At 54.3% G+C, this 22,927-nt stretch overlaps 1 protein-coding gene across 6 annotated transcripts in view; it reads right to left on the bottom strand.

Annotated features, from left to right (window-relative positions):
- WDR18 (WD repeat domain 18) overlaps positions 1–22,927 on the bottom strand; it is a 34,847-nt gene that overhangs the window by 5,220 nt on the left and 6,700 nt on the right. For 3 of the 6 annotated variants that reach the window (XM_053300073.1, XM_053300074.1, XM_053300072.1), the window contains exons 3-8: positions 18,239–18,372; positions 16,013–16,154; positions 14,282–14,425; positions 13,291–13,355; positions 12,888–13,012; positions 2,223–2,389 (exon numbers count right to left, since the gene is read on the bottom strand). In XM_053300073.1, the coding sequence (XP_053156048.1) occupies positions 2,223–2,389; positions 12,888–13,012; positions 13,291–13,355; positions 14,282–14,425; positions 16,013–16,154; positions 18,239–18,372 (777 nt within the window). The remainder of the gene's footprint in view (positions 1–2,222; positions 2,390–12,887; positions 13,013–13,290; positions 13,356–14,281; positions 14,426–16,012; positions 16,155–18,238; positions 18,373–22,927) is intronic. The other 3 variants (XM_053300071.1, XM_053300076.1, XM_053300075.1) reach the window with 1 other exon arrangement.

Below are 22,927 nucleotides of genomic sequence, written 5' to 3'. Positions count from 1 at the left end.
AGAGTAACTGGCCCTCTCCACCCCCAGCACAGGACCTCCAGTGACTGTTGCTGGTGTGTGTCTTATGTTTCTTTTTAGAATGAGAGCCCTTTGGGGACAGGGAGCCATCTTATTTGTTTATTATTTCTTGGTGTAAACTGCCCTGAGCCAGTTTTGGAAAGGTGGTATAGAAATCAAATAATAAATAAATAAATACAACTCAACGACTGGCCGCAGAGAAAATAAATCAAGAGAGCACTTGCTAGCTCTCCTCCTGCACACCTTAATCCCCTTTCAAAGCACCTGAGCTCGAACCATGGTTGCCTCATGTGACAGTGGGTTCCAGGGGTTAAATATACATCGCCGTCCTTTATACACTGCTTTTCAACAAATTAGTTCTCAAAACGATTTGCAGGGCAGAAGGAAGAAAGGAGGGAAAGAAGTCTGCACGCGCCGCTGCTCAGTTCTGCCGAGAACGTCCTTCTTGGAGCAAGGCCGTGCCTCGGAGGGAAGGGGGTCTGCAGCCACGCTGGCAGGGCCAGAGCAGAACTGACAGCCCCCTGGGACCCGTCACTGCACGGCTAGCTGGAGACCTGGGTGTCCCTGGCCAGGTAGGCTGCGTGCTCCGGTTCTCCCCCTCACCTGAAGCAACCCAAAAAGGAGAGAAGGCCGCATGCGGGGGGAACAGGTGGCCTCCCTTCACAAGGAGCTAATCCATCCAAGGTGACAGCCCCATCAGTCTCCGGAGAGGGAAAGTGACAGGCAGGAGAGAGATCGTGAGTCAAAGCACCCTGGAGGGAAGAGACTGGCGAGGAGGAGCTGGCACGAGCGATGGTGAACAAGACGCTTCGGAAACAGCGCTTGCCTCCTAGGGACATCCTGCCGGTGTCGCAGGTACATAGGAAGCTGCCTTGGACCGAGTCAGACCATTGCTCCGTCTAGCTTGCTGGCACAGGCGGGCAGCAGAGGCGACGACACTACACAGACTGGCAGCAACTCTCCCAGGGTGCAGGCAGGAGTCTCTCTCAGTCCTTGCTGGAGATGCTGCCAGGGAGGGAACTTGGGACCTTCTGCATGCAAGCCGGCAGGGGCTCTTCCCTGAAGGGGAACTTCTTACAGTGCAGACAACCGCAGGGCTCTGTGGTCGGCAGGAGTCAACGGCACACGTTGCCTTCACCACCAGACCGGCCCTTCCCATTCCCCTCCCGATTCCATTCATAGGAAGCGGCCTTCTACTGAGCCAGACCCTTGGCCCACCTAGCTCAGCACGGCCAGCTCCGACTGAGTGCAGGGCTCACGTGCAGTCACCCCCCACAACACAAGCCAAGGCAAGCCCTGCTTAGCAGAGGGAACAATCCATGCTCGCTATTGCAAGACCAGCTCTCCACCCCAGTGCCCCCTACCCAAATACGAGGGCACCCGTTCTCCCACTGCTGGGAAGAAAGGTGCACTTCTGGAGAGCAAGGCTCAAACACACACCCAGAAATAAAGCCCCACAAAGCGCGGTGGAGAAGAAGACCGAAGCAGGCCTGTTAGAAGAGACCAAGAGCTCCGTCCGGCCCAGCACCCTGTTCCCAACCAGGGGACAGCCAGCCAGACGCTTCCAGGATGCTCACAGAGAGGCCACGAAACCAGCAGCCCTGTCTTCTGCCCAGCAGCCCGGATTCAAAGGTAGACTGCCACTGACCAGGGAGCAGCAATTAGGAACTCCAGAGCAGCTTTAGACAACCTGGCGTCATGTGTCCTAGTCAGTCTCTGCCAAGTGAGCAAGAGGCACCTTTTAAAGTGGCAATTCTCTTACTGAGCAGTGGGGGAGCAACTGGCCCTATCCAGCCTCGGGACAGCGTAATGGCCCTTCAGTGCCCCGTGAATTTCCCTACATCCACACGCAAGGAATCCCGTGATACGAAAAGCAGCCACCACGCAAGATCTCATTCTGGGTGCGGTGCAGCAGAGCCCTCTGGCCACCCCCCTGGGGAACCCCCCCCCCCGGGCAGGGTGGTGAAGTTCCAGGCTGCTGCTGCTGGCCCGGCGGGCCTCCACAAGATATAAACGCAGGCAGACGGGCCAGCGCCTACGCTTCCCTGCGGGGACCGCCGTACCGGAACATCCAGCCTGCTTGAGATCCCCATCACATCGGCAGAGACCAGCCATCTGCCGCTCCCCTGCTCTGGCTGGAAGGATAAATCTCTCAGCACACACGACGCGCAGAGAATCCCTCCGGAGCGCTGCCCCTGCCCTACCTTCTGGTGCTGCCCGAGGCAGAGCGTCAGTCCCTCGCTGGCCGGGGTTTCCGCGCTCCCCACGCCGTGCAGGTGCCGCTGGAACTTGGGCAGGGGGATGCCGGGTTTGCTGTCCGGGTTGAGCATGTTGGGGGGGGCCAAGGTGATGAACGCGTTGGTGATGGGACCTGGGGGTGGAGACACGGGCGTGAGGCGGGTGGCCTCGGAGGACGCGCCTCAGAGCAGCCCCGCGGGAGGGGACCAGCCACCACCCTCCTCTGCGGTTGCTTCCTAAGGTCCAGAGGTAGACTGCCTCGGGACCTGGCGTTTCCACACAGCCATCGGGACTAACCGCCCCCAGGAGACCCACCCTCTTCCATGTCCTTGTCCTAAGCTCCGCCACCACATCCGGGGGATGGGACCTTGGTGGCAGAGGGCCCGCTACGCACGCAGAAGGCCGCCAGGTTCAAACCCTGGCAGCATCTCCAGGCAGGCCTATGGTTTATTTATTTATTTAACCCATCCGTATACTGCCCCAAACGCAGTATTTTTTACAACAATAAAAACAACAAATAAAAAGGTCAAAACATTTCAACAATTTAAAATTTAAACCGTTAAAACTATTTTAAAAAATCAAACAATTAAAAGAGTATCTAATTAAAAGCCTGGGTGAGCAGATGTGTCTTGACCGCCTTTTAAAAAGTTGCCAGAGATGGGGAGGCTCTGATTTCAGCAGGGAGCACGTTCCAAAGTCCGGGAGCAGCAACGGAGGAGGCCCGTCCCCGAGTAGCCCCCAGACGAGCCGGTGGCAACTGCAGACGGACCTCTCCAGATGATCTCAATGGGTGTTGTGTGGTTCACAGCGAAGGCGGCAGGCATTTCCTTGAATACCCAGCACCCAAACTGTTTAGGGCCTGGAAAGGTCCCATGCGGAAACCTGGGAGAGCCCCTTCTGGTCAGAAGAGACACAAGACTGAGCTAGGCAGGCACACGGGAAGGTGCCTTCTTCCGAGTCAGGCCACTGACACACATCTCGCTCAGTTTTGCCAGCACCAACTGGCAGCGGCTTCTCCAAGGCTTCAGGCAGGGTTCTTTCCCAGCCCTACCTGGAGATGCTGCCAGGGACCGAACCAAGGACCTTCTGCATGCAGAACCAGTACCGCCGCTCTAGCACTGAGCCACTAGACGGGCTTCCCAGAGGCGTCTGGTGGGAAACAGGATGCTGGACGAGGCACCTTCCTGTGGGGCAGCAAACCCCATCAAGCAGGGGTGCTCCACCTCGGCTCCAAAGGCCCCTGTGGCCAGGGATGATGGGAGTTGTTGTCCTTAATGCTATGCTGGGGGAGGCTTCTCCTCTTCCGTCCGGAATTCCCTGCCAAGCCATTGCAGGAGGTGGCCCTCGAGTGCTGAGACGCCACAGGAGTTCAGCACGGCAGAGCGCAGGAGGGCGCGTTATCGCTGGGTGCTGCCGACACAGGCTGCCGCCGTGCTGATCTCGCAGGTCTTTGGGCCTCTTTGCAGTGTCACAGAATGGCTCTCTCCCGTTCCAGAGCCGCTGAGGTCAACTGTTTACATTCCTCTCTCTGCCAATTGAGGGAATGCATCCACCAGAGGCGGCTCTCTCTTCTGTAGAAGCTGCCAGCGCCGCCGCAGAGCAAGCCACAAAGGCCAACAGCCCTCCCGTGGTGTGTGCCCCTGCCATTTAGTGATCACAGGTAGACTGCTGCTCTGAGTGGGAGTTCCATTTTGTTCTTACGCCCGGACAGCTGTCAATTTCCATCAGGATCAAAGAGGGCATGGCTTGTGGGCTTCCCAGACGCACCTGGCTGGCCGCTGCATGAAGCTGGGTGCTGGACTAGATGGGCCTTTGGCCCGATCTAGCAGGGCTTTCCTTGCACTCTTATTTCGCTGTCCCGGATAGCAGCCGGGGTTCCAGTTCAGAACGATCTCTTATGGAGAGCAAGCATCTGACCCGGGATCTGGCTTCCAACAGTGGGGCAGAGGTACGCCTCCAGGAAACCCACAGGCAGGACATGAGGGAACTCTTGCGCCCCAGCAACTGGTATTTAGAGGTAGACTGCTCCTGAACAAAGAGGCTCCACGGGGCCATCAAGCCCAATGGCTACTGATAGGCCGCAGCCTCCACGTTCTGCAGTTCAGTTCTGCTGCAGCAGCCGCTCGGGCAGAGCAGGGCAATCACGGATACCCCAAGTAATCATGCCAGCAGGGCGGATGCCTGGGCTCCTCCCCAGCCCCAACGCCTCCCCGCCTTCACAGAGAAGCCACGGCAGGCTGTGCAGGCAGCCAGGAGAGCCGCTGCTGGCGCTCTCCCCGGAGTGCCCAGGCAGAGCGGGCCACCACGGCCTCCCTGTCCTCCGCGGAGCAAGCCATCCATCACTAGCCTGCTGCTCTCCCAGCTGCCGCCCTGGAATGATCTATCTCGCACATTCAGCCACTGGAGTTAATGAGCGCTTTAATTACCGCATTTACCCACACAGGCTTTTTGGCGGTTGCTGGCCTCACCCCCTCACCTCGCCTCACCTCGGAGGAGTGCGCGTACACGCACAGGCACACACGCCCCGGCACGATCGCGGCATCCATCACCCAGGCACGGCTAACCACAAGGAGGGCCCGGGCAACCGCAGCGAGACGGTGGAGGGGGCGGCCCCGTGGTGTGCCGCGGGGACACGATCCCAATTAGTCTCTCAGATCCCAATTAGTTTCTCTTCCTAGATCTCACAGGGATCTAGGAAGCTGCCTTCTACGGAGTCAAGCCACTGGTCCCTCTAGCTCAGTACTGTCTACACTGGCTGGCAGCGGCTCTCTCAGGCTGCAGGCAGGAGTCCCTCTCAGCCCTACCGGGAGATGCTGCCAGGGAGGGAACCTGGGACCACCTTCGGCGTGCCAATAGATGCTCCACAATGAGTGCTCCCCTCCAAGTGGGAACCAGGGCAGGCCCCGCTTAGCAAAGGGGACAAGCCATACTCACACGACCAGAAGACCAGCTGTCACTTCTCTCCCCCTGCCGCGCCCCCCCGCGCCCCCCGGTCAAGTGGCTACAGCCTTCCCACCCTGCTGGGCAAAGAGCCACGACGGAGTCCCACTTCCCCTGACAGCGCGGCAAAGGACGCCGGCCTGAAACCCAGCAGCCAAGGCACAGGCTGCTCTGGGGCCGCTCACCAGCAAGAGGCACGGCCTCTGCCCACCTCCTCCCTGACTCCCAGGGCCCTGCCCTACACCCCGCCCCCCGCCGGCCTCTGGGGGCAGGGAGAGGCACAGCTCTCTGCAGTGGGGCCAGAGTGGATTCGTCCGAGCCGCGTGAACACAGGAAGCTGCCTTCTACCGAGTCAGACTCTTGGTCCATCTAGCTCAGTACTGTCTACCCTGACTGGCAGCGGCTCTCGCAGGTTGCAGGCTGGCGTCTCCCCCAGCCCAACCTGGAGCAGCTGCCGGCGATTCAACCTGGGACCCCCTGAATGCCAAGCAGGGGCTCTGCCGCTCGGCTGTGGCCCCATCCCCACAAGACACAGGCGCTTCCGGGGCTGAATTCACCGACCGTTTGCACAGTGTCCAGGTGCATCTATTCCCAGCTGGCTGTTTGGGTCCGGGTCTTCAGCAGTTCTAAAAGGTGTCTCTCTCTGCAAGCCTTTATCAACACAAACAAGGGTTCCAAGCAGCAAAGAGAGCCATTTGAGCTCAAGACAGACACCGGAAGCTGCCCTATACGGAGTCAGACGCTTGGTCCATCTCGCTCAGTCTTGTCTACCCAGACTGGCAGCGGCTTCTCCCAGGTTGCAGGCAGGAGTCTCTCCCTCAGCCCTTTCTTGGAGATGCCGCCCGGGAGGGAACTTGGACCCTTCTTCCTCCAAGCAGGCAGATGCTCTCCCCAGAGCAGCCCCACCCCCAAAGGGGAGTAGTGATGTGCACGGTCCGGAGAAGTCCGGACCGGCACCGAAGGGGGGCCTTGTTTTTGGGGCGGGGAGGGCTTGCTTAGCCCTCCCGCCTCCTTGCCCCCGCCAGCGCCCGTATTTTCCAGTATAGGGGCGCTGGAAACCAGCCACCCCCCCGCTGCCGCCGCCGCCGCGGCGAAAGAACTCCCAATGGTACTGCCAGCCCTCCCTCCCTCCCTCCCAGCTAGCTGCCCGCCCGCCTGCTCACCGCTCACCTGATAGGAAACGAGAGGAGCTCCGGCACAGAGCTCCTCTCGTTTGGAAGGCCTCCGGCATAATGGTGTTTTGCGTGCGCACGCATGCGTGTGCCGCAAAGCACGCCGTTCGCCGGAGGCCCGGTCTACCCAGCCCTTTCCCGGCGGGTAGACCGGGCCTCTGGTGAACGGCGTGCTTTGCGGCGCGCGCATGTGCGTGCGCGCAAAACACCATTATGCCGGAGGCCTTCCAAACGAGAGGAGCTCTGTGCCGGAGCTCCTCTCGTTTCCTATCGGGTGAGCGGTGAGCGAGTGAGCGGGCAGCTAGCTGGGAGGGAGGGAGGGAGGGCTGGCAGTACCATTGGGAGTTCTTTCGCCGCCGCCGCGGCAGCAGCGGGGACGCGGCTGGTTTCCAGCGCCCCTATACTGGAAAATACGGGCGCTGGCGGGGGCAAGGAGGCGGGAGGGCTAAGCAAGCCCTCCCGCCCTTAAAGGCATACCCCCCACCCGGACCCGAACCAGGCAGGACCGGACCGGTGCGGCAGTTCAGCCATTCTTTGGAATGGCCGCCGGACCGGTCCGGACACACTACTAAAGGGGAGCCCCTTACAGTGTTCACTGATGCAGCCTCCCATCCAAATGCAAACCAGGGTGGACACTGCTTAGCAGAGGGGACACGTCATGCTTGCTACCCCAAGACCAGCTCTCCTCCCGTAGATCAGCAGGGGAGAAGGCGGCAGATAAGGGTGTGTGTGTGTGTCTGAGGAGCAGTTCCCCAGAATCAAGCACAGTCCACTCCGGGGCTCCTAAAGACAAAGCGGCCATCCTCAGGGTGTCCTGGCTGCAGAGTGGGAATACACCAAGCTGCCTCACAAGGCAGAGCCTTGGCCGTCGAAGCGCAGCACAGGGGCTCTCCAGGGAGTCATACCTTCCCAGCCCCACAGAAACCTGCCAGGAACTGAACCCTTCTGCACCTTCTGCATGCAACACGGAGGCTCCAGGAGGAGAGCTGGTCTTGGGGTAGCAAGCATGAGGCGCCCCCCTTTGCTAAGCAGGACCCACCTTGGTTTGCATTTGAATGGGAGGTGACATGGGTGAGCAAGGCAAGCTCTGGGAAGAGCACCTGCCTGCCTGCCTGCAGGAACAAACAAAACAACAAATATTTATATACCACTTTTCAACAAAAGGTTCCAAGGTGGTTTACGTAGAGAAATAAATAAATAAATAAGATGGATCCCTGTCCCCAAAGGGCTCACAGTCTAAAAAGAAAGATGATAGATACCAGCAACAGTCACCGGAGGGATGCTGTGCTGGGGCTGGATAGGGCCAGTTACTCTCCCCCTGCTAAATAAAGAGAATCGCCATATTAAAAAGGAAGAAGGGTGCAAGTTCCCTCCCTGGCAGCATCTCCCAGTTTGGGCTGGGAGAGACTCCTGCCTGCAACCTGGGAGAAGTCGCTAGAGATGTGCACGGTCCGGACCAGTCCGGACCGGCACCAAAGGGGGGCCCTTTCTTTTAGGGCGGGAGGGCTTTCTTACCCCTCCCGCCTCTTCACCCCCTCCAGCGCCCGTATTTAACTGAATAACGGGGCGCTGGAAACCAGCCGCCCCCGCCCCCGCCCCCCCGAGCAGATTTACATGCAAAGGTACCCATACCCCTGCTGCCACCGTCGCCCACCCGCCAGCCAGCCAGCCCTCCCTCCCTCCCAGCTGCCCGCCCGAGTCCTTACCCAATGCTTTAGGAGAAAACGAGAGGAGCTACCGAACAGAGCTCCTCTCGTTAGGAAGGCCTCCAGCAGACTGAAGGCACTTTGCGCGCGTCGCAAATGACGCCAATCGCCGGAGGCCCGGTCTACCCGCCGGGAAAAGGCCGGGTAGACCGGGCCTCCGATCGTTTTCTCCTAAAGCATGGGTAAGGACTCAGGCGGGCGGGCGGGCAGCTGGGAGGGAGGGAGGGAGGGAAGGAGGGAGGGCTGGCTGGCTGGCGGGTGGGCGACAGCAGCGGCAGGGGTATGGGTACCTTTGCATGTAAATCTGCTCGGGGGGGGGAGCGGCGGCGGCTGGTTTCCAGTGCCCCGTTATTCAGTTAAATATGGGCGCTGGAGGGGGTGAAGAGGCGGGAGGGGTAAGAAAGCCCTCCCGCCCTTAAAGTTATACCCCCCACCCGGACCCGAACCAGCAAGGGCCGAACCGGTCCGGCAGTTCGGCCATTCCTTAGAATGGCCGCCGGACCAGTTCGGACTCACCCCTAGAAGTCGCTGTCAGTCTAAGCTAGATGGACCAACAGTTCGACCCAGTATAAAGCAGCTTCCTGCATTCCTATGTTGTTCTGCCGTCGAGTCGGTGTCAACTCCTGGCGACCACCGAGCCCTGTGGTTGTCTTGGGTAGAATACAGGAGGGGTTTCCCATTGCCTCCTCCCCCTCAGGATGAGATGATGCCCTTCAGCACCTTCCTATATCGCTCCTGCCCGACAGAGGAGTTTCCCACATTCTGGGGAACACACCAGTGGTGGGGATTCGAACCAACAGCCTCCTGCTCTCTAGGCAGGCTGCTTCCCCGCTGCGCCATGCGGTGGCCCCCGTGGTCCTATGAGCCTCCCCTAACTAAAGGAGGCTGCCTTTTGAACCAAGCCAGACCCTTGGTCCTTTTAGCTCTGTAGGACCTGCACTGACTAGGAGCGCCTGTCCTGGGTTTGGGGAGGGGCCGCCTTCCCGGGACGGAGCCTGGAGACCCCCCTGCTAACTGGGCAAAGAGGCACCTCTTACCGTGGTGATTCTCTTTATTTAGCAGGGGGAGAGTAACTGGCCCTCTCCACCCCCAGCACAGGACTTCCAGTGACTGTTGCTGGTGTGTGTCTTATGTTTCTTTTTAGAATGTGAGCCCTTTGGGGACAGGGAGCCATCTTATTTGTTATTTCTCTTTGTAAACCGCCCTGAGCCATTTTTGGAAGGGCGGTATAGAAATCAAATTATTATTATTATTATTATTATTATTATTATTATTATTATTATTATTATTATTCTGCACGCGGGGCTCCATGACCAAGCTCCAAGTCTCCCCTAAATACACCAAGCTGCCTCCTACTGTCTAAACTGGCTGGTACAACTCCCCAGGGCTTCAGGCCTGGGTCTTCCCCAGCCCCGTCTGGAAGGGACTGAACCATGAATATCCGGCCTTCCGAGGCAGGGGTCCGGCTGCTAAGTTACAGCCCCCCACCGGGCGAGCATCGCCCTCCAGAAACCGGATGGGAGCCCCGGATGCCGCGCTTCATTAAACGGCCCCGGCTCTCGTTACACTGCCGGCCTCATTAGCGGCGCTGTCTGGTGGCTGGCACCGCACGGAGGATTTACTCGCTTCTGCCCTGCAGAGATCAGCCTCCGAGTGCCGGGGATGCTGCTACAGACGGGGCGGGCGAACGGTGCTTAGAAATGCGGAGGCAGAGTTTTGCGGGAGGAGGGGAACTCCAAAAGGAGCACGGATGTCGACAGAAAGAGGAGACATTTGTGCCGGAGCACCCAGGGGCAGCTTATCATCTGTCTTCTGCGCAGCTCAGATAAAGGATGCTAATGCCTCCCCCGGGGGCAGTGACAATACCAGCGCCAGCCTTTGAAAGGCACAGGAGGGATTTGGGGGGAATGGGAGGGCGGGAAGTAATTAGACATCTGAAGGCGGGGGAAAGAGACAGATACCGAGAACATGGCCCTGTCCTCATTCCCTCCACTCTGGCTCCCAAGTCAAACGGGACCAAGGCATAACCAATTGGGGGGGGGGGCGGGGCTGTGAAGAGAGCAATGGCTGGATTTCTCCCAAAGTGAGCATCTTTCTTATGAGGCAAGATCCTAGAGCACCTCCTTTACGAGGCAAGGCTACAACACCTGGGGCTTTTTAGTTTAGAAAAAAAGACGACTGCAGGGAGCCATGATCGAGGTCTATAAAATCATGCATGGGGTGGAGAAAGTGGATAGAGGGAAATTCTTCTCCTTCTCACATAACACTAGAACCAGGGGTCATCCCATGAAATTGATTGCCAGGAAATCTAGGACCAACAAACGGAAGTACTTTTTCACACAACGTGTGATCCACTTGTGGAACTCTCTGCCACAGGATGTGGTGACAGCCAACTACCTGGATGGCTTTAAGAGGGGTTTGGATAACTTCATGGAGGAGAGAGAGGTCTATCAACGGCTACTAGTCGGAGGGCTACAGGCCACCTCCAGCCTCAAACGCAGGATGCCTCTGAGTACTAGTTGCAGGGGAGTAACAGCAGGAGAGAGGGTGTGCTTTTGTCTCTTGCCTGCCTGGTCACCCACAGTGTGAAACAGGATGCTGGACTAGATACGCCTTGGGCCTGATCCAGCAGGGCTGTTCTGATGTTCTCATCTGTTGGCCAGTGTGGTAGCTTCCCATTTGAGTGAGATCTTAAGGGAAGCAAAGGAGTACAGTGGTTGCTGGGTCAGCCAGCTGGGCCTGGTGAGACAGGGCGAAAGGGCTGCCATGAGAGGAGCTCACAAAGAGAAAAGCCAAGTTACTAGTCCACAGTTTTCCCACTAGACATCCCCTATCACATCTGCACCAATCTACCCATGTTAGCCATGTGCAGGGCACTGACAAACAGGAAAGGGAAGGGGCAACACTCCTCCACATAACTTTTCCCAAATTACTCCAACCAACAGCTGGGTTCCAGGCAAGGAGAGATCTTTCTGAATCCTCTCCGAGATCTCTGGAGTCCTCCAGGAAGAGCATCTGGGTTCCAAGTTCCCTCCCTGGCAGCATCTGCAAGATCAGGCTGAGAGAGACTCCTGCCTGCAACCTCGGAGAAGCCGCTGCCAGTCTGTGAAGACTGAGCTAGATGGACCAAAGGTCTGACTCAGCGGAAGGCAGCTTCCTGTGCTCAATAAAAGCTCTCAGAGCAGTTTGCACAGAAAGATAAAGATGCTTCCTTAGTCCATATCCTTTTTGAGAGGCAGAGACCAAAACCGCATACTTCTCCAGGGGAGGGAGGGGCCTGAGAACGGTGGAATTCCTCCCCCCACCCCACCGCCCCTTTCATCCTCAGCATGGAATTGGCCTCTTTCAAGAAGGCAGGAATGGATCCACCACGTTTCCTGCACTGGCTGACGCGGGGGGGGGGGGGGGGGCTGTGATGTCCCTCCACACAATTGGAGCACCACCGCGGCATGATGAAAAATTTATGGGCCCGAGTCGCAACTGTGCCGTTTAAGACTCAGCCATGCAGATTTTATGCCCCTTTGCCGGCTGAGCATTCTGAACATTGCTTAGGCCTTTAAAAACAGCCAAAGCTCAGAGAATTTGTAAATCATGTGGCGTCGGTAATGAAGTGAAACAAGTCTGCGCTCCGACAGAAAGATCATTAAAAATGAGGATTATATACAGCAAGCGATCATTCAACACAAGGAAACAGCAGCCCAGGCTCTCTCGCTCTCTCCTTCGCACTGAGATGGGAGAAAACCCTGCACGGCCTCCCCGGCCACCAAACACACACCTTCCCAACTGGCAGTGCTCTTGTGGTTGCCCTGACCAGGAAACCAGTTCCTCCTGTACTTTTGAGCACGCAACTGCAGCCTTGAGGACTAGAAACTTGCTAGCAACTTTGGCAGAAATGCAAACGATTGGTGATAGAGTCCCAGTGGTGCGATTAAGAGGAACTGAAACTGCATGGAGCTTTTGCTATAGGCCATCATTCCAGTTCGGCTTGAAAAGGTCCAACTGTGCCCTTCAGATAATCCTTTTGAAGAAGTAAAAATACTGAACATTACTGCTTTTGTGCAGTTGACAGTTGAGATTCCCTGCTGGATCAGGCCGATCCAGCATCTGATCCAGTCCAGCCTCCTGTTTCCCACAGTGGCTTACCAGATGTCCCTGAGAACCCCACAGGCAAGAGGTGAGAGGGGCAGGCCCTCTCTCCTGCTGTTGCTCCCCTGCAACCGGTATTTAGCGGCACCTTGCTTCCGAGGATGGAGGTGGCCTATAGCCACCAGACTAGTAGCCATTCGCTCGAGAAAATCCTGCTTTGACTAAGTTTTCATGCACAGAGATGAAGTCACGGAATGGTACCGAGAACGAAGCAGAGACATATTCGCAAGCTCTAGAAACATGAGGTCTAGGAACTTGGTCTGTACACAAAGATTAAAGTGGGGTGGTCAGCCTGAGGCTCTCCAAGCTGCTGTTGGACTCCCAGCACATACACCCCACCGCAAATGTTCCGGGGGTGATGGGAGTTGTAGTCCAACCATCGCTGGAGAGCCTCAGATGGCCAGCCGTGCACTAAACAAAAGCAAAGAGCCTCAAGGATCGGTTACCAAACTCTGCAGCAAGCGCTCCCTTTGTGGGTCAGGTTTCAGACAGGCAGGGAGCCCTACCCACCGGCTCTGCCTTGCCCTAAGCGTCAACTTGGTGTGCTTCGTACTGAAGATGTAGCAGGTCTTCAGTCCTTCTGGTCTCGCCCCCAGATAGCTGTACCCAACTCCGCCCCCCCGACCCCGCACGAGGGGTAAAGGGCTTCCTCCGCACAGACACGCACCTTTGTAATTTATCGTCCGTATGCACTGCTTGCTCTGGATGTCCCACAGCCGGACGGTTTCGTCGTTGGAGCCGGAGAGCAGCAGATTCCCATCGGTGGAGACCGAGAGGCAGGTCACTTGGTCCCTGCGGGGGAAACAAGACAGGGCACGCACTCAGAGGTCTGCAGCTTCTGGTGCACGATTATCCTTCTCAGAGTCGCAGCAGAGGGACCGTCAAGAAAGCAGAGCGCCTGAGTTTGCCCTGGGCCGTGCCCACCTCCTCCCTTCCCCGCCAAAGCCTTTTCCATCCCTCAGATGGAAGGCGCCGCAGATGCAGTTCCTGGGCCAGCGGGCTGGGGCAACGATGCTGGTCCCCGGCTAGCATCCAGGCGTGCAGAAGCATGTGAGTGCGGGACGCCTCACCTGTGCCCTTTGAAGACCTTCCCGTTCTCTCGCTCCGTCTGGAAGTTCCTCTCCCTTTGGACGGGCTGCAAGGAAAGGTGGAGAGGGAGTTGCAAGCCAGCCTTTAGACACACAACGGTTCTCAAGAGAAACGGCCAAGCAAATCCTGGAACGTGTACCCCAGGCGTGCAAGGGAGAAAAGGTGTTGCCCAGGATTACAGGAGAACATCCGGCCATGCAGTGCAGTTGGAGGAGAAGCCAGGAGGTGGCACGAAGCCTCCTAGAGCAAGGGTGGGCAAATATGGCCCTCCCATGGGCGCCTCTGGGATGACACTAGCAAGGCTTGCAAGCTGAAAGGCAGGGAACCACCTTAATGAAGGTTTCCAAAATGAACCAAGCCTGGTTCAGGTACCTGGACGCCAACCCCGACCGATGGCCGAGGAACACTCACTGTGGTTTCAACCTCCCGATTCACAGCCAAGCCTTAGCCACAGTTTAGGTATTTGGACGCCAACACTGCCAGGTTTCAGCACTCTCCTGCTATTCAGTCTCTTTTTAATGGCTCTTGTTGTTTTTACTGGTTTTAATATTCTCTTCATGGGATTTTAATTTTTGTAAACCGCCTTGGTGTGTCTTGGAGAAGCCGCTGCCAGTCTGTGAAGACAATACTGAGCTAGATAGACCAAGGGTCTGACTCAGTATATGGCAGTTTCCCATGTCTTATGAAAGGTGGTATAGAAAATGAACAAATAAAAACAAAAACAAAAACCAGGGTTGTGGAAAACCAACCACGGCGAAGCACTGCATTTGTACAGGGCCCCTGTGACCCTCGGTCAAACTGACTGGGCGAAACCGAGACCTATGTAGAAGTACCCAAGAAGCCTTTTCTGGACAGGTTTTCGACTCGCAAGCTACCTTGCATGCTTCTAAGTGAAATATTTTTGTCCAGGGGTTAAATGCAGTTAAGTTGCCCTCAGCCCACGGAATAAAGCAGGAACTCCACAGGACCCACCCAGCTGCACAGGTCCACGTGGAAAATGGAGCCGTCCATTCCGCCGCAGAAGAGGCCATATTCGGCAGGGTCAAGGGTTACCGACATGATCCCCACGTCAAAGACGACAGACAGGAGGAGGCCTCCAGAGGAGATTTCCCAAAGCTAAAAGAGAGGAAGGTCAAGGTTAGCCCAAACTTTACAGCGGGTTAGATCAGGCCAGGCCTGAGCTGTCTCTCCACAAACAGCCCCGATAAGCAGCAGGACAACGGTGCAGGGCAGCATTCCTACCAACAGGGAAATCCTCTTCTAGTTAGGGGCCAGCGTGGTGTAGTGGTTAGAGTGCTGGACTAGGAGCGGGGAGACCTGAGTTCAAATCCCCATTCAGCCGTGAGACTAGCTGGGTGACTCTGGGCCAGTCACTTCTCTCTCAGCCTAACCTACTTCACAGGGTTGTTGTGAAAGAGAAACTCAAGTATGTAGTACACCGCTCTGGGCTCCTTGGAGGAAGAGCGGGATATAAATGTTTTTAAAAAAATTAAATTAAAAAAAAAATTGGGAGGCGACTGAAGTACGAACCGAAGGGGATCTAATGACTGCTCCTACAATCCAGAGACACCATGTCTTTGGGGAGAAGAGGCTGTAATGTGGCCCTGAAGAGCAAGTTAAGAGGTTTAAACGGTGGAACTTCTTATAGTCATAGCTACAGGACACCTCCAGCCTCAGAAGCAAGATGCCTCTCAACCCCAGTTGCAGAGGAGCCCTCACTTCTTGCCTGTGGGCTCCCTTGCAAAGGCCTCTGGTGGGCCACTGTGGGAAACAGGATGCTGGGCTAGGTGGGCTTCCTTGGGCCTGATCCAGCAGGGCCGTTCTTATGTTATTATATCCGTATGTAACCACGGAGGGGCTCTAACTACATGACTGCCTTGGCCTCATCTTGGCAATGGCCCTGTCAAGGTAACATTGGTCTTACTTTGCAGGACAGTTTGCAAAGGCAGCCAAGATGATGTATCTGAGGCATTTTAAGTACGTTATATACACAGGACTTTCCCCCAAATTCCCCAAGTATCGACTCAGATGTGAAAACGGTAAATTCCATGCCAGGGATCATTAGGAAGGGGACTGCAAATAAAAATGCTAATATTATAATGCCCTTCTACAAATCTGGGAACTTTAGGGGCAACAAAAGGAAGTACTTTTTCACACAGTGTGTAATTAATATATAGAATTCTCTGCCACGGGATGTGGTGATGGCCAGCAGCCTGGATGGCTTAGACAAATTCACGGAGGACAGGTCTATCAGTGGCTACTAGTTTGGTGGCTACAGGCCACCTCCAGCCTCAAGGCATGATGCCTCTAAGTACCAGTTGCAGGAGAGCAAGAGCAGGAGAGAGGGCACGCCCTCAGCTCTTGCCTGAGGGCTTCCCAGAGGCATCGGGTGCGCCACTGTGTAAAACAGGATGCTGGATTAAATGGGCCTCGGGCCTGATCCAGCAGGGATGTTCTAATTTAAAATGTTAGAAAGGCAAGTTCAAGCAGACAACAGCTAGTTCAGTAAGGCCAGAGATCTTAACAGCCAAGGACACCACAGTGCAGAAGCTAGCTGTGGAGGAGCAGCTGCCTGTTAGTTCCCAGTCAGCAAGGGACAGGGCAGCCAAGGATCAGACCCTTGTTGTCCAGGTTACAACACTCCGCTTAAGTAAAGCCCACACAGAGCAAGGTCCCTTGCCCGGACTGCAACGCATCCCTTACCTTCGCAGTTTGGTCCAAGGAAGCGGTAGCAGCACGTGCCACAGGGCCCCCGACGCCACAGCAGAGGTCTGTGATGGGAAGGCTGTGCCGCGTCCACACATGACGGGGCTCAGGGTTTGGGGAGTGTTCAGCCTGCAGCACGCTGAGGGAGAAGAGAAGGAAGAGGCCTTAATGCAGAACACACACAAGAGACTTGAAAGAAAGAAAGAAAGAAAGAAAGAAAGAAAGAAAGAAAGAAAGAAAGAAAGAAAGAAAGAAAGAAAGGAAGGAAGGAAAAGGAGAGAAAAAGAAAGGCTGCAAGTGCAAATTTGGAAATTTAGGGCTGTCAGGCTGCAGCTAGCAACCCACATTCAGGATAAAAATGCAGGCACGGGTACAGCGACAGGGAGGCAAAACCACAGAGGGAATCCTCACAAATGGAAGCCCAGTGATGCTGTAGTTGACTTAACAAAGGTATCAAAATAAACTTGACTAATAAAGGTATAAAAAATAAACTACATTTGTTAGCTGCCCCATAACAAATTGTTCTCTGGTTGGCTCACAACACCACCAAAACATCAAGTAAAGACACATAACACATTTAGGCAGGAATATATACGTTTATGCAAGAATGCGAGCATGTTGACACCTAGGGACTAGCAACTTGCGTGAACCCATCTGCAAAGCCAACAAAGAAGATTCATCCCCAGAACCTCCAATTAAGAAGGGGCGGATTTGAAGGCCTTGGAAAGACATCCTGCCTAGAATTTTCCTCAGAGGAGCCTCTGCCCGACAGAGAAACTGCACCATGTCTAAGCACTTCTGTGTTGAGAGGAGATGGTTTTAAGTTTGGTGTCGGAGGAAGGCTGGGAAGGAAAACATGTCGACACACAGCTCGCTCAGCTGGAGATATAAGTGCTCTATTTATGGCTGAAGAGGAAGCCCCCTTTGCAACAAGCAAGGACCTTGAAGCAAGGGATTGAGTGTGGCCGGCATCCACGCCCCACAGTGAAAATTACAAGCTGCCAGGGAAGCCTCATAATTCTGTTTGCTTGGACGGAGGTGGCTCAGAGCCGCTGTCCCCCGCGGGTCTCTCTAAATTCCCCTCTGTGGGACAGAACATCCCTGGCAGAATCATTCAGAGTGAAACCTCAGCTGGAGGAGAAGCCAGCGAGCTTTCTTCAACTGGATTGCCACCAGCTTCTTCTGACTGGCAGCAAAAACAAGCTGGAGATGACGGGAACAGCAGTGACCTGGCATCATCAGCCCACTGGAAAAGATGGAAACTGCACAGCCAGCATTCCCGCACCATCCTGCCCAGGGCTTCCCGATAAGACAGCCCGCTCTCAAAGAGGAAACGAAGGATCCAGGCAGAAATACTCCCTCACAGCAGGAGCAATGTTTATTATTTATTATATTACTCGAGCGGCTGTTAACCAAGTCAATTAATGGCAAGAATTTCAGTCAATTAAATCTGCAGACATGCATACAGAAATTGACAGTAATTCTGGAAAAAGGAAGAGTTGGGTATGTTGGCTAAACACACGAATGTATGTTTACATTAGTAAAGTGTAATTTTACATCGCTACAAGCATACCGGTCATGAAGACATGATAGCTGTCTTCAAATATCTGCAAGTCTGCCACAGAGGAGGAGAAGCAGGCTCGTTCTCTCTTGCTACTGAGGGCAGGGCTCGGACCAGTAGGTCGGAATGATCAGGGAGCAGATTTAGGCTAGACATCAGGAAGAATTCCCCAAATGGTGTCAGACAGTGGAACAGCCTGCCTCATGCAGTGGTGGGCTCTCCTCCGATGGAGCTTTTCAAACAGAGGCTGGCATGCCATCTGCCAGGGATGCTGGCAATAAATTGTGGCAGGGGATGATGGGAGTTGTAGTTCAACAACATCTGGAGAGCCAAGGCTGCCTAACCCTGCGATAGCAGATTTCTGCCCTGAGCAGGGGATGGACTAGATCAGGGATTCTCAACGTTGGGTCCCCGGATGTGACTGGACTTCAACTCCCATAATCCCCAGCCAAAAGCCACTGGGCCTGGGGATTATGGGAGCTGAAGTCCAATAACATCTGGGGACCCAGCGTTGAGAATCCCTGGACTAGAGAACCTCTAAGGTCCCTTCCAGCTCTAACATTCTAGGATCCCATGTTTCATAGGATGCTGACGGGTATTTCCAGTCAGACACATTCATGAGTGCATCCGGCTGGGAAGTGTGCAAGGTCTTCAGTTTGTACCTGGAGAGATTCCACACAATGACAAGACTGTCTTTGGCCCCCGAGAGGAAGTGGCTGCTGTCGTCTGTGAAGGCCAGGCAAGAGAGGTCTTGGTAGTGTCTGTTCAGAATGGCGAGCAGATTGCCGCTGGAGACCTGGAAGGGAGAGGAGGAGAGGAGAGGGCCTTGTGACACCTCTGCAATTAAACCGACTGACTTGCACGGGCACCATAATAAAACACAAGAGAAGAAATGTGAATTTCACAGAATTAATACAGACTGTCACCTTAAGTGGCGCATCAGGGAAATGCCTGACTAACAAGCAGAAGGTTGCCAGTTCAAATCCCTGCTGGTATGTTTCCCATATGGGAAACACCTATATCGGGCAGCAGCGATAGAGGAAAATGCTGAAAGGCATCATCTCATACTGCGCGGGAGGAGGCAATGGTAAAACCCTCCTGCATTCTACCAAAATAAAACCACAGGGCTTTGTGGTGACCAGGAGTTGAAATCGACTTGACGGCACACTTTACCTTTACCTTTAATACAGACTATAGGTAATGTTTTGCTTCCAGCTCTTCTAGTTTCCAAGTGTGTGCTTTTTAATTGTTGCTTTTTTGCTTCCGGGTTTTTAGTGGTTTATTGAGTTAGGGGAGAAAAGAAATAGTAACATCAACATTGTGCTGGTCAATGATATTGCAGTATAGATTCCAATAATCTGCAAGGGGTGTTCATTTATCAGCTAAGTACAGTAGTAATTCCTCCAGTCAGTATTACTACTCCTATTACAAAAATTTATACACCACTTTCCAGAAAGGTTCTCAAAGTGGTTTGCACAGAAAGAAAAACACAGATAAGTTGGCTTCCCAGCCCCAAAGGGCTCACAATCTAAAAGAGTTCATTGATCCATTTCTGCAACTTCTAAGGCCTTCTTTCCTCCACCAATCTCAGAGAGTTTCCAGTGTTTGGCAAAAATTCCCTTTGCAGCAGCCAAAGCATTCAATATTAATAGCATTACAGATAGCAGCAACCTGGCATTTCAGTTCCTCAGCAGCACCAGTGAAGGATACCTCTTAGCTGCAGCCCTCCATAATCTGATCAGTAATCACAGGAGCATAGGACGCTGCCTGGGGAGTCAGACTCTTGGTCCATCTAGCTCAGTATGGTCTACACTGACTGGCAGCAGCTCTCCCAGGGCTCAGGGATCTTCCCCAGTCGGGGACCTCCTGCATGCAAAGCAGATGCTCTGCCACGGAGCTACAGCCCCATCTCCTTAGGACTGGGGTTCTCAATCTTGGGTCCCCAGATGCTGGTGGACTTCTGCTCCCATGATCCCCCTTCACAATGGCCAAAGGCCCCAAGGGGGATACCTTACAACAGACAGTATTAACATGTAGTCATCAACTGTTTTAAATGATAAGCAGCCCTGCTTTGCAAAGGGGACCATTCATGCTTGCTACCACAACAAGACCAGCTCTACTCTCTGAGTCCACACAACCTGCATCCAGTAGACCCGGACCCCATTATAACTCCACCAGAAGGGGATGGGCGTGTGTGTGTTTTTTAAAGCTGTCCCATACTTTTCTATCGTTTCTCAGGGATCACCTCTGTAGGTTTCCATTTTGAGCCGGCTTCTGAAAATAGCATTAAAAAGGGCTCACCTTTCAGAGATTCTGGTTGTTACATGCAGGGGGGCATAGCAGGGACAGCAGTGGCATGCGTTCCATCAATCAGATTGCCACCAACACCAACACCCCTTAACTTTTTTGGTGCCACCTCTGGCACTGTGGGAAGGTTTCCCTCTCTTGGCGTGCAGGCACGCCTTCTTTTTCTCAGCTGGCTTGCGCAGCGCTGAGGGGTTCTGTGGCACCTCTCCTTGTCTGAGCAAGGAGGGAAGCCGTGGAACAAACAGGCACCGTGTGAAACGGCAACTGGGCAGTGGGGGCAAGAAGCAGCAGAGCTGAGAGGCAGGGCAGGAGGCAAGCTGTGAGGTGGGCAGGGTGAGGGGCAGATGGCAGGGGGCCCGGGTTCATTGGGCACCGGCAGCAGCTGTGCCCCTGGATACATGGAAGCTGCTGTGAGCACCTCCTGCTTGGGAGGAGGAACGGCAGGGCACAAGTTACATTATGCATCAATAAGGTGGGCTACCTATTTATTTAATTTATTTGAAATATTTATACCCCGCCGTTCCAGTACACTACTGCTCGGGGCGGATCACAACGTTTATAGAACAGTTACAATGTAAAATCAGACAGATAAAATTAACCAAATTAAGCTAAACAAGATAAAAATCCAAGCTAAAGACCACAATCAGAATAACAGATTTTAAAATTGCAAATTAAAAGTTATTTTAAAAAACTAAAAACTAAGAACTGTAAAAACCAAAGAACCTACCAGATACAAGCAACAGGTGAAATATTAAAAAGCCTCTTTAATAAGATGTGCTTTTGTTGGTTTTTTAAAAAAACACAAGTTTTTTTAGCAGGGAGCATGGGAAAGCTCTACAGGGATGGCGTTCCAGAAATGAGGGCCCACAGCCGAAATGGCCCTGTCTCTAGTCCCTGTCAACTGGATCTCTGTTAGTGGTGGGGCAATGAGCAGGGCCTGAGATGATGAGCAGAGGGCCCTGGCAGGTTTGTATGGGTGAATTCGGTCTGACAGGCACCTCAGCCCCAAGCCAGGTAGAGCTTTAAAGGTCAAGACCAGCACCTTGAATCTAGCCCGGAAGCAGACCAGTAACCAATGAAGCTGCCACATGGGTATGGTACTCTAAGAACACAAGAACAGCCCTGCTGGATCAGGCCCAAGGAGGCCCATCTAATCCAGCATCCTGTTTCACACAGTGGCCCACCAGATGCTGCTGGAAGCCTACAGGCAGGAGTTGAGGCCATGCCATGAAGCAACTTGTGCCCATGAGCATCCTTGTGGCAGCATTCTGCACTAGCTGAAGCTTCCGAACCATCTTCGAGGGCAGCCCCATGTAGAGCACATTGCAGTAGTCCTATCTGGATGTTACCAAAGCATGAGTGACTGAGGCCAGTCACTTCTCCAAGTAAAATCGCAGCTGGCGTACAAGCCGTAGCTGGTAAAAGGCACCTCTACACACCATCATCACCTGAGCCTCCAAGGACAGCTTCGGGTCCAGAAACACCACCAAGCTGTAGACTTTGTCTTTTAGAGGGAATGTGACCCCGTCCAAGACCAGATTTACTTCACTGCTTGGATGATAAGTTTTACCAACCCAGAGGACTTCCATCTTATCTGGATCGAGTCCAAAACAGCCTCCAAGCCCCGGTTCAGAGCATCCACTGCCTCCCTGGTGTCTGCTGACTTAAAAGATAGGTAGAGCTGGGTGTCATCAGCATATTGATGGCACCTCAGCCCACACCCACGGATGGCCTCTCCCAGAGGTTTCATGTAGATGCTAAGCAGCATAGGGGACAAAATAGATCCATGGGGCACCCCATAGGCCAGGGGGTGGAGCAGGCATCCCCCAGCACCACCTTCTGAGTACGACACTCAAGGTGGGAGCAGAGCCACTGTATAACCGTGCCCCCCAAATCCCAACCTGGAGAGACGTCCCAGAAGGATACCATGGTCGATGGTATCGAAAGCCACTGAGAGGTCCAGGAGAATCAACAGAGTCACACTCTCTGTCTATCTCCCAGCATAGGTCATCCACCAGGGCGACCAAGGCAGTTTCTGTCCCATATCCAGGTTGGAAGCCACACTGAAAAGGATCTAAGTAAACAGATTCATCCAGGGTGGCCTGCAGCTGTGACCCCATGATGCTCTCCAGCCCCTTGCCCAAGAAGATCCTTACCTAGAGATCCTGTAGTTCAACAGCGCTACAATGGGGCAGGAAACACTGAGACCAAGAGAGGGACACCACTCAAGCCGAGGGCTGTTTATGAGTTCGCAAACTGCAGCAGCCCAGCATGTGAGCAGCCACAACATAGAATAATTTAGGCTAGAAGGAAAAGCTATTTGCTTTCTGGGAAGATCATAAATAACCACGAACACCTGTTATTTATGAAGCCCCTAAAATTGAACAAAAATCAGAAACCACCGGGGCCTGCCCTCAGGTATACAATCTAAGAAGATGACAAACACCAAGAAGAAGAAGGAAAGGGAAAGAGCTATCTGGGGAGACCAACAATCCCACAAGAGGGTCTCTCTCTCTGTCTCTGCCACAGTCCAAGAGGGGAAGGGCCAAGCTGAAGCAAGGCCAAAGGTCACTTCACTGCCCTAGACAGACTGCCCCAAGTGAGCCACAGGCTGCAGAAAGATTCTTTTCCCTCTCACACAACACTAGAACCAGGGGTCACTCCATGAAACTGATTGCCAGGAGGTCTAGGACCAACAAACGGAAGTACTTTTCCACACAACGCATGATCCAATTGTGGAACTCTCTGCCACAGGATGTGGTGACAGCCAACAACCTGGATGGCTTGAAGAGGGGTTTGGATGACTTCATGGAGGAGAGGTCTATCAATGGCTACTAGTCGGAGGGCTGTGGGCCACCTCCAGCCTCAAGGGCAGGGTGCCTCTGAATACCAGTTGCAGGGAAGTAATGGCAGGAGAGAGGGCATGCCCTCAACTCCTGTCTGTGGCTTCCAGTGGCATCTGGTGGGCCACTGTGCGAAACAGGATGCTGGACTAGATGGGCCTCCTTGGGCCTGATCCAGCAGGGCTGTTCTTATGCAGTCAG

This window comes from Hemicordylus capensis, chromosome 2 (assembly GCF_027244095.1).
Source record: "Hemicordylus capensis ecotype Gifberg chromosome 2, rHemCap1.1.pri, whole genome shotgun sequence".
Taxonomy (NCBI): Eukaryota; Metazoa; Chordata; class Lepidosauria; order Squamata; family Cordylidae; genus Hemicordylus; species Hemicordylus capensis.
Note: the sequence above shows the minus strand (reverse complement) of the source record. Positions and strands in the feature narration are given on the sequence as shown.